General features: G+C 46.5%; 3 protein-coding genes across 3 annotated transcripts; 1 reads left to right on the top strand and 2 right to left on the bottom strand.

The window, feature by feature from the left end:
• The first annotated feature begins 119 nt into the window (after positions 1–119).
• LOC132785089 (cytochrome P450 315a1, mitochondrial) lies at positions 120–2,312 on the top strand. The gene is given in 7 exon segments (XM_060791074.1): positions 120–472; positions 534–743; positions 839–1,044; positions 1,105–1,358; positions 1,360–1,467; positions 1,546–1,752; positions 1,820–2,312. Coding segments are annotated over 7 exon segments (1,557 nt in total). The 5' UTR covers positions 120–251; the 3' UTR covers positions 2,171–2,312.
• An 84-nt stretch (positions 2,313–2,396) lies between these two features.
• LOC132785087 (ATP-binding cassette sub-family C member 4-like) lies at positions 2,397–7,366 on the bottom strand. Its single transcript, XM_060791072.1, has 6 exons — positions 7,106–7,366; positions 6,921–7,052; positions 4,933–6,814; positions 3,619–4,498; positions 2,864–3,563; positions 2,397–2,804 (listed from the first exon to the last, which is right to left on the bottom strand). The coding sequence occupies exons 1-6, from the start codon at positions 7,288–7,290 to the stop codon at positions 2,450–2,452; spliced, it is 4,134 nt and encodes a 1,377-aa protein (XP_060647055.1). The 5' UTR covers positions 7,291–7,366; the 3' UTR covers positions 2,397–2,449.
• Positions 7,367–7,701: 335 nt separating this feature from the next.
• LOC132785088 (sphingomyelin phosphodiesterase 4) lies at positions 7,702–10,637 on the bottom strand. The gene is made up of 7 exons (XM_060791073.1): positions 10,493–10,637; positions 10,135–10,434; positions 9,278–10,077; positions 8,948–9,217; positions 8,555–8,885; positions 8,240–8,497; positions 7,702–8,176 (listed from the first exon to the last, which is right to left on the bottom strand). The coding sequence occupies exons 1-7, from the start codon at positions 10,523–10,525 to the stop codon at positions 7,874–7,876; spliced, it is 2,295 nt and encodes a 764-aa protein (XP_060647056.1). The 5' UTR covers positions 10,526–10,637; the 3' UTR covers positions 7,702–7,873.
• Positions 10,638–10,689: the final 52 nt, after the last annotated feature.

A 10,689-nucleotide genomic window follows, 5' to 3' on the forward strand; every position in this document is an offset into this window, starting at 1 on the left:
GTAGCCGCCCGTCCACCGATCTTATCGCACCTCAAGCTCAGCATGAGAGTCTGACTCGGAATCAGAGTCAGAAATGGAGAGTCGGAGTCGCTGTAGGTTATAAGGCACAAGTCGGACAGCATGTCGAATCAGTTGTATGTTGGCCTTGCCCTTGTCGGGCCGTGAGTTTCGGGTTTCGGATCGTCTAGCCTGCTGCTTGGTGTCTTTCCTTTCGCAATAGATCGTCTCGATTGTTCTTGTTTTCCTGGAGTATGAAGAAACAGCTGGGCCGCGGCGGCCTGCTGAGCTGGGCGGTGCAGCTGCTCAAGACGCTGCTGTTGCGCATCATGTCGCAGTTTAAAGCCGAATGCCAGTCAAACTATCCATGTCACAGTCTACATATTGTGCCCAAATATGCACCAATACCACGCGTCAAAGGATTACCGCTAGTCGGCACACTCTTTGACTTAATAGCTGCAGGAGGAGCACCAAAGTGAGTTTACCATATATACCTGCCCAGCAGTTTACAACTTGAAATTCGCTCCAATATGCAGATTACATAAATACGTGGATACGCGACATCAGCAATATGGTGGCATCTTTCGTGAGTGTCTAGGCGGTACACAGGATGCAGTATTTGTTTCATCCGCGCATCTGATGCGCAGCATCTTCCAGCAAGAGGGTCACTATCCGCAGCATCCGCTGCCGGATGCCTGGACCTTCTACAACAAGCGACATGCCTGCCAACGTGGACTCTTCTTTATGTAAGTGGCGCATGAAATGAATTGCAAATCAGTGCTCAAGTTTTCGGTTGTCAATTCTCGCTTTTCGTTTGTCTGTTCTCGGTTCTCGTGCACAGGGAGGGCGCTGAGTGGCTGCACAACAGACGTATACTTAATCGGCTGCTGCTCAATGGTAATTTGAATTGGATGGACGTGCATATTGAGAACTGTACGCGACAATTGGTGGATAAATGGCGAGCGGGCACCGAAGAGGCGCAGCGAAATAAAAAACACTACGAACTGCCTCAGCTGGAGCAGCAACTCTATCGCTGGTCCATCGAGGGTGAGTGAAAAATACCACACAAATTCAGACAAAATATACTAGCATTTATTAATCTTGCAGTACTTTGTGGCATCATGTTTGGTTCCACAGCCTTGGCTACCGTAGAGATGCAAACTGCGCTCGATCAGTTCACACAGATTGTTCATAAGGTCTTCGAGCATAGCTCCAGACTGATGAACTTTCCGCCCAAATTAGCGCAGCTGCTGCACTTACGCATCTGGCGCGACTTTGAGCAGAATGTCAGCGAAGTACTGAAACAGGGCGCCGCTATCATTGAGCTCTGCATCAACACACAGTCGCAGCAGCCACAGCCGGCATCAGAGGGGGGAGGAGGCGCTCTATCACAAGCTTCAGGCGGCAGCGGTGCCCAGCGAAATGATCAGACGCATCTTTGTGGATCTGGTCATAGCAGCAGGTGACACGGTCAGCGGCAGAGACGCAACTTCAAGTACGCTTGCGGCATCACTAAAGGATTACTTCTCTCCTCTTCTTTTTTTGCAGACCGCCTTCAGTAGTCAGTGGGCTCTTTATGTCTTGTCGCAGGATTTAGTTTTGCAGCAACGCATTGCTGCGGAACGTATAGCAGGAGAGTCACAGGTGTTGCATGGTGTGATCAAGGAAACACTGCGTCTTTATCCAGTTGCCCCGTTCATTGGACGCTATATGCCACAAGATGCCATCATCGGCGGTCACCATGTTGAGAAGAATGTCAGTTGTATAAGCCATTTGATCTTCACAATTGTTTCACATTGTTTTCTCATCTGGCTGCTTACAGACCATGGTGCTCATCTCGCTGTACACAGCTGGACGCGATCCATCACATTTCGAGCAGCCACTACGAGTATGGCCCGAGCGTTGGTTCCTTGGTTCATCGGATCAAGTGCATCAGGCGCATGGAAGTCTGCCCTTTGCCATTGGCCAACGTTCCTGCATTGGCCGGCGTGTCGCTCTCAAACAGCTGCATGCTCTCCTGGGCAAATGTGCCACCCAGTTCACGATGCAGTGCCTCAATGAAAAACCCGTGGATTGTGTGCTACGCATGGTAACAGTGCCGGATCAAACGCTCTGCTTGGCACTGACGCTAAAGCCCGAAGTGAAACCAATCCACCTGGACAATGCAGTGTAGCTCCTTCCCCATCCTAATCCCTTAAAGAAAAGTGATCTGTTTTTATCTTCCAAAACACCAACAATTAGCAACTGTAGTCTTATTGTTAGTTATTAGTCTGTAATAGTTTAATTAGAAGTATATACCACACCTAGCAAAAAAAAATGGTTAAAAAAAAACAAAAAAAAATGTATTAAAAAACTAAAAAAGTGTCTTAACATAAAAAAAATGACATCACAAAAAAAAAATATTTAAAAAAAACAAAAAAAGTCAAAAGTTAACATACAAAAAATCGATAGCTCAAGTTGGATGAGAATGTTTTTCTAATAGAATCCCAGTGCTGCGCTCTAGCAGCCGCAAAAATTGATTTTCATCAATCCCACGCGGCTGTGGCGGCTGTTGCAGGCGCTCAAAGGATTCGCTGGCCAGTTTTTTGAGTGCATCCGCCTCGCCGCCAGTCGCCTCCACCATCTGGCTGAGAATACCCTGTGAGTTCCTCAACAGTAAATGCGGCACATCGAACTCCACGGCATTGCCGGCATCCATTACAATGATGCGATCCGAGTCCATGACAGTATGAAGTCGATGAGCTACAGTAAGCACTGTGCAGTGACGGAACTTAACACGAATTGTGCGCTGAATTAATGTATCAGTTCTAGTAAAGCAAACAAAAATAAGTAGCTGTTAAAACTTCAAATAAATGTAGTTGCTTACAGTAAATCCACATTGGCAGTGGCCTCGTCCAGCACCAGAACCTTGTTGTTGCGCAGAATGGCACGTGCCAGGCAGAGCAACTGTCGCTGACCCACACTGAAGTTGCTGCCACGTTCGGTGACCATAAAGTCGAGTCCGGGAATAGCTGAGCGTAGCTCGACATCTTCCAGAGATCGCCACAATTCTGCATCGCTATATCGCTCAAAGGGATCTAGGTTATAGCGAATGGTGGCGGAGAAGAGTACCGGATCCTGTGGAATAATGGATATACGAGTCCGTAGCGTCTCCAGTGAAATACTGCCCGTCTCTATGCCATCTATGTAGATGCCACCCTCAATGTAAGCTAAGCGAAAGAGTGCACCTATCAGCGACGATTTGCCTGCTCCAGTGCGACCCACAATGCCCACCTTCCAGCCAGGTTCTATGATCAGGTTGAGTTGCTTGAGAACCGGCTGATCATTGGGATCGTATCGTAAACTTATGTTACGGAACTCTAGCTTGCCTTGCACTGGCCAATTTTGTGGCAGATCAATGCTATCGCAAACATTGGACTCTTGCTCAAGTTCTGTGTATTCCAAAACGCGTTCCACGCTGGTCATTTGCTGCAGGGACTCGGCCACCTGGCGAACACAATACTGTACCATGCCCGTGAGTAGAATGGCTTGCGAGATAGCCAGGCCAACGTTGCCGCTGTAAGTAACTGAAATTGCTTTGGGTTACTCCAGTCTCAAGCTGAGGAAAACGGTTTAACTCACCCTCGCTGGAGACAATGAATGAGAAGGTTACGGCAGTGAGAAAGAGGCAGTTGATGGCATCGATCCAGAGTCCAAGCGCTGTGTTGGTGGCTTCAGCCAGCTGCCAGACGCTGCTATGCACATCTTGAAGAGCATCGAACTCTTTGGCTGCCACCGGTTGCATCTGGCGTGAGCGAATGATGGAGATGCCGGACAACGTAGATGTTAAATGTGAGTAGACAGGACTGCGGCATATGCCCTCCATGCGCTTGAGATCCTGCGAGGGTCGCATGTAAAGTTTTAGCACTAGAAGATCGATGATAGCCACAATTATCACTGCGGGGAAAAGTACGGGATTCACTACAAGAATCACGGCCAAGATACCAGCAATGACTAGACCATGCTGCACAAACTCCAGCATATTTCTGGGCAACCACTCGTCCATGGTGCCAATATCCTTAGAGAAACGGTTCAGAATTCTTCCTGAGTTGTTGTTATGAAAGAATCGCATGGTTGCGTGCAGAATACAATTGAACATGCGATCGTGTAGCACCATAGAGGCATTCATGCACGTCTGGAGGAACAGGAATCCCCGGTAGGTTGTCATAATCACCACGCCCACGATGAGACCGCCAAAAATGTACATGCACTCGTAGGTGGTAAATTTGGTGGGCTCGCCCTGGAAACGCAGGTGCTCCTGCTGTGTCCAGAAGTTGGCAAAGTAATCAGATCCGCTGCACACGATCTGGGACAGCAACATGATGCACACCATAAAGCTGAAACTGAGCAGTGTGCTGCCAGCACTAAAGTATTCGTACCACACTCGCGCAGGGATGCCTCCCGTCGCTTGAGCCTCCGCCAAGTTGTTTTGCTTTTGAACTGGCTTTGGCTGATCTGTGATCTGCAATAGTAATTATAGTTTGATATAATACATCCATTAATTGATATTTGTAAGAATTTAAAGCTCATATTGGAGAAGTAAGCTAAGCTAACTAATAGTTATAATAGACATTGCCAATCTTCTTTTATTTGATTGCACCCCCAAAATATATACTAGGAATTATTTTAGAAAGTAACAACCTAACTTTACTTCATTCAAATATAATACATTATATAAGAAGAAACTATCCGTGAAAAATTATCAGCCATCTATGATGTCAAATCAAATTTATTTCACAGTCGCAGTCATATAAATCAATTCAAATCCCAGTCTTTATCTTTATCCTCGTTGATTCTTAAATTGTTAACTTCTTAAATGTGACTTGCAATTTATGGCTGTTTAACTTTTAATTGGACTTAAGTAGTAAATTCTTGACTTCCTTAACTCACACTCACCTGTGACTTGTCATGTGTAGAGCCGCTTTTCTTTCGTAATGGAAGACTATCAGGCTGTTCATCGCCATCCACATCCTCCTCATCGTCCAGATCTTCGGACTCCGAAAGTGGAGCCTTAGCTGGAGTCTGCGTTTGGGTCTCAGGTTTTTTAGCTATCGGTTCAGCCACTTCACTGGGACAATCTAGCAGCTTGGCAAAGTCTAAATCGCTGTTAATGATCTCTTGATACGTGCCCTGCATCAAGATTTGACCATTATCTACAATGACAATCCAATCGGCCTCCGAAAGAAAGTGTACTTGATGTGTGACAAGGACACGAGTTGCCTTCTGCTGGGCCAGTCGACCACGTGGTCCAATTACCTCATCGAACAGATGTCTGCCAACATGAGCATCCACAGCACTTAAAGGATCGTCCAGCAAATAAATGGAGGCAGGTTTATAGACAGCGCGAGCCAAACTAATGCGAGCACGTTGACCGCCCGATAGAGAAGCTCCGCGATCTGCTAGAAGTGTTGTGTCGCCATGGCTCAACTGTTGGAAGTCCGGGGCTAAAGCACAGGCGCGGGTCACGTCATGATAGCGTTGAGGATCGTAGATTTCGCCAAAGAGAATGTTATTCCTGACGGTGCCGGTGAAGAGCCAAGGCTCCTGTGCCGCATAGGAGAGTTCATCCTGAATAATGACGCGACCATCAATTATAGGCAGCTCTCCCAGAAGCAGCTGGAGCAATGAGCTCTTGCCTGATCCCACTGGCCCGATGATAGCACAGAGTTGTCCATGTCCGATCTTTAGATTCATATGCTTCAGTGTGTGCTGAGGCTTCTCCTTGTCCCAGCTAGCAGTGACATCCTGTAGAATGATGGACTGCTTGTCGGCAGCCGCTTGATCTGGTGATAAACTATCAACCTTTTTGGCACGATCCTCCTGCAGCAGGAAGGTCTGGACGCGTCGGAGCGAGACCAAAGCTTCGGCAGCCAAGTTGACAGCGAGTGGATAATAAACCGCGGCAACAAGCTGCAAAATATTGTAGTAGATGACCACTGAGAATACAAAATCCGCCGTGATGCTCTGGCCAAGAAGTGCGGCTGCTGCTAACGTAATGAACAGTGTGGTGCGCTGTATGAAGAATCTCGTGGTGCGCTGGAAGCCATACAAATAGTTGGCATAACGCAGTTGTTTGATTTCTCTACGGCGCGCATCGGCAACGACAGCTTCAAATGAGTTTTCCCATGCATACATCTTGATCACTTGAATGCCCTGCATCAGTTCATTCATGATACCCACACGGATATCGGTGCGTTGGGCGATTTTGCGACGCAATGTTGAGGTCAGCTTACTCAACGCTGTCTGGACAGGTACCGTCTTCAGCAGCAATCCTAGCACTCCAACCAGTGCTGGGACGCCAATCTGCTGCCAGATGATGTAGCAAGTGATGACCGAGTGAATGGGCAGTATCCAAATGTAGTGGGTGAAAACCAAAGCATAATCCAGCCGGCTCACATCATTCGAGATAAGATTAATCAGATGGCCCGGTGGCGTTCCACCCACTGTCTTCATGGAGAGTCGCAGTGTCTTACGATAGACGAGCGAACAGCAAGCGATCCTCATGCGCGCACCCATCATGCGTTGCCGCAGATACAGATGATGCCACAGAAAGCAGGCCACAAAGTTGGTGGCCACCAACAAGGCGCCCAGGCTATAGGCATCGTTCCACGCGTACTGGACAGAGCGGCCAATCTGCTGCCAAGTGCTGTTGACAACAGTGACTGGAACTGTGACTGAAGTGACGTTGTCATCCTTTGGAGGCAATGCGGTACTGGCAACTAACGCCACATGTCGCAACTGCAGCAACAGCTGAGCCAAAACTGCGGCTGTTATCATTCTACGCGTTCACAGACATCAGAGGGAGATACGTTATCAGTCAACAACAACAAGAATACACATACATATAAACGCAAACTGCACTAGATTGATAAGATTTCGCTTACTTGAGGGCAATATATATGAAGCATAAGACCCCGTTGATGATAAACGGGGTCCAGAAGCAGCTGAGCAGGGCATGACGTAGATGCGGCTTGCGAGATTTAATGCGTGCCGTCTCCAGCTCCTTGTGCCATTCCCTAAGCATTTGTGTTACTACAAGATCGATTATTGCAATCAGTCAACTACTCACTGTTCAAGGCGATTGCCCAGCTGCTCGGACTGATCGGCTTTCTGGCATAAAGTTATGTCATCTGTCGTTAATCCGTGTCGCGATCCATGGTACAGAAAGGGCACAGCCCACCCAAATATGAAGTACGATAGGAAACTCGCTTGTTCACAGGGATTCTTGCGGTGCGGCTTCTGGCTACTGTCCATGCTAAAATGCTGGAGGAGCAGCGAATGTCTAGCTCCGAACGGTTAGCGCGCCTTTAAAAGAATGCCCGCTCATTTTTAAACAATTACTCGGGCCCAACTAATCTTATCTTCAGCGCTTGGGGAGTGTAAAAAATCCACAATTGTCGTACCAGTTATTAATGCAATTTAGTGTACATAATTTAATTTCAGCATAAAATCTTCTAATCCGTCTGTGCGAATCTTCTATACTCTACTCCAAAAAATATTACGCTTATCGCACTTATCAATTACCCCGATTAGTGCTAATTTGGTGTCATTAAATTGAAGTGTTTTGTCAGTTTATGATCTTGGTAAAGGAATTGTAGAGAAGAGAATCAAATGTGGAAGGCATATCCATTTATATGAAAGTTCTTAGTGTAAAGTTACGCAGCGTTGTGATGATATATGATACTTTATTACAGGTGATAAGAGTTTCTTTTATGAGTGTACGAATCATGCCGAACCATTTGAAAATGCTATTAGTAGTCACAGATAAAAAACATTTGCAAGGCGTCCATAATTGTCCATTTCATATACATATATATATAAATATAAATATAGTTTCTTAAGATAGCGCCGCCATAAGCATGAAATAACTCACGAACAGCAAACACAATAACAATAGTCCAACGAATGCGCCACCACAAAACAGATGTCCAAAGAGTAGAGCAAGCGCAATCAACAAAAGGTTTGGTATGGAGCCCAAACCCCGCAGATTAATTCTGGCCGGCAACTGCTTCTCAAACATGTCCACATTGCCCTCGAAGTTCTCAAACCATTTCTCAGTCATGGGCGCACTCAACACCTGTCGCGACAGCTTGCCAACATAATCTTGTCGAGCATAACATCCTTGTATTTTTCTGGCATACTGTAAAGCAAATATAAAGCTTTAATCATGTGGACTAGAGGAATGTGTTTGAAAGCTACTCACTTTCTTATTGATGCTTTCAGATACTTGATGCAGCAGTCGTATCAGCGGCTTTATCTCATTCGATTGTATGGGCAGCAGTGCGGGATCCACAGTGGGCTGCATATTGGAGGCATTCAGTGACATGTGATGCGGCGTCACTTTGGACAGATCTAAGCAATCATTCGAATCGAAAAAGCTAAGATTTTGCCCTGAAGGTGATGCGGGTAAGCTCGATTCGGCGGGCAATGTCTCATGCATCGACAAGCTGCCAGCATCCACCTACAAAAAAAAAGGATATTAGAAATTTCAATTTCAAAGTGTCAAAATTACCCTTACGTTAAAGGTGCGACAAAGTGAATCGATGCATTGGCGCAGCACCTCTGGAATGCGACTCAATTCGCGCAGCGTCAACTCATCTTGTGTGCATTCACCTAGTAGTTTCTTGAACAGGTTTCTAATGTATCCCTCGGAGCGTTGGCGTTCTGAGATCTCGCGCCTCAAAGCACTAATATCCGACAGCACGGAATTGCGTGCCATGCTGATGATAAAGAGGAAACTCTGAATCTGTTCATACATTTGGTCACTGAATAGCTTAGGAATGTTGTTGCTAACTAACGGATTCCATTGTGCATTGTACGAGCTGTTTGCAGAGCTATTATGTGACTTGCTGCAAGAGAATATAGATTGTATATTAGAACAACTCCAAGAGATGGGAATCTATAATCATACTTTAGCACGTTCACCTGTCGCTGTGGCGAATCAAAACCATATGTGTTGCCCGAGTGCAGACGCTCGAAGCGTTGCAGGCGCTCCACCAAGCCAGGCTGCGAAAACGTCTTGGCCAATCGATGCAGCATGTAGGCATTGCGATAGACGGAGTAATCTAGACGCTCAAAGCGCGGCATTAGTTGCATAAAAATGTGCGTGTAGACGATGAGATTGTCTATAATGAAACCATCGAAACTAGTGCCTATTGGCGGCTCATATTGGACTCCCAAACTGCAAGCCAAATGGTCGAATTACTAATCATATTACATGGATTAATATTTTGCCACTTACGTTCTGTTCTCGGTAGAGGTTAAATTGTAACGCCAAGGTTGTATATAGCTCATCCACAGCTCCAGCACCACGCCTAGCGAACTGTCCAGTGGCCAGCGATCGATCAAACTGCATATGAATGCATATATGCGTGCCTTGACCATGCTCAGCGATACCTTCCGAAGCGCACACATCGAGCTGTGATCCAAACGCGCTGTATTTGCAAAGAAATGAATTTGCTTGATCAGCGTGCGAACGCCGCGCACAAAATCGCTGCTGGGTAGATGATGCTCCATTTCGATATCGTAACGCAGCCAGATATCCACAAAGAAATACAACACCGACTCCGAACGCCACATATAACCACGTCCTCCGGCGCCACCACTTTCGCCAGACTGTGGCGATGTGTTGCCTGCATTCATGACGCTTCCCTGCCCGTTGCCATTGCGATAGGAGCTGGGCAGCTTGAGGTACCGCAGTTGTCGCTGCGGTTGCAACGCTTGCGCATGAATCTGTTGCGGCGCCTTGACGCTGCTGCAGAAATTCATTGGTTCGATAGCCGCATCCGGCAACTGTGGCAGAAAGTTGTCGAGATATTCGGAGGTGAGACGTTGATAGATGGTCGTGCTGCGTTCGCTGTGGATTTGCATGGCAATGGGATTGACCGTGTGCAGCGGTTGCAAGGCGTATAGTACAAAGTGTAACATATAGAACTCAAAGGTGTTCAAGGATAAGGTGCTAACTTGATGCCGCAGCGGATCGATGTTGATTAGATCCGCATAGAACATGGGTCCGGCTTGCAGCATGGCAATGAACTTGCGCTGCAATGGATTACATGATTAAGTACGTCGTTTCATGCCACAAGATCTCTAACTTACCGGCAACAAGTTGATGTCGATATCAAATTTTGTTGTTTCGTTGAGCAGCCGGTGGCAAATGTGCATCCAGACGCCACGCACCCCAAAGAATCGTTGCAGCGTTGTGAAATAATGCGGCGCGTTCTCCATCGTCGTCGTTCGCAATCCCCATCCCAAAATATTGCCATTAAGGCCAAATATTGAGTGAACGATAAGTGGAAAAATTTCTTGAATTTGTCGAACGGTGCATCGTTCGAACAATAGCTCCAACTGCTGTATTTTGTCTATTAGCGGCAGGTTCAGCACGGCCAGTATGTGGCTCTGCAATTAAACTTATTATTAACAAATTCTTTCACTAATTTAAAGCTTATTTACGTACATTTAGGTTTTCTGGCGGCATTGAGTGGGCCATGTTGTCGGCGTTTTGTGTGTGTGACTCCTAAACTGTAAGCATGATGCCCAAAACAAACGTAGCGTTGCCACTCCGCATCTACAAGCTATTAAGAGATATTTGTTCTGCGTTGCCACTCATTAGCATTTTATTATTGTTATTTATTTTTCACAATTTCAATTGAT

Source organism: Drosophila nasuta, chromosome 2R, assembly GCF_023558535.2.
Source record: "Drosophila nasuta strain 15112-1781.00 chromosome 2R, ASM2355853v1, whole genome shotgun sequence".
Taxonomy (NCBI): domain Eukaryota; kingdom Metazoa; phylum Arthropoda; class Insecta; order Diptera; family Drosophilidae; genus Drosophila; species Drosophila nasuta.

What these genes read in the sequence shown, in the direction of transcription:
- LOC132785087 (XM_060791072.1), bottom strand. Translation starts at nt 7,290, where the DNA reads ATGGACAGTAGCCAGAAGCCGCACCGCAAGAATCCCTGTGAACAAGCG. An exon ending in TTCATATATATTGCCCTCAA is followed by an intron (nt 6,815 to 6,920) that starts GTAAGCGAAATC and finishes GTGAACGCGTAG; the next exon opens with AATGATAACAGCCGCAGTTT. An exon ending in ATTCATTGTCTCCAGCGAGG is followed by an intron (nt 3,564 to 3,618) that starts GTGAGTTAAACC and finishes AAGCAATTTCAG; the next exon opens with TTACTTACAGCGGCAACGTT.
- LOC132785088 (XM_060791073.1), bottom strand. Translation starts at nt 10,525, where the DNA reads ATGGCCCACTCAATGCCGCCAGAAAACCTAAAT. An exon ending in TCGACATCAACTTGTTGCCG is followed by an intron (nt 10,078 to 10,134) that starts GTAAGTTAGAGA and finishes AATCCATTGCAG; the next exon opens with CGCAAGTTCATTGCCATGCT. An exon ending in ACCTCTACCGAGAACAGAAC is followed by an intron (nt 9,218 to 9,277) that starts GTAAGTGGCAAA and finishes TTTGGCTTGCAG; the next exon opens with TTTGGGAGTCCAATATGAGC.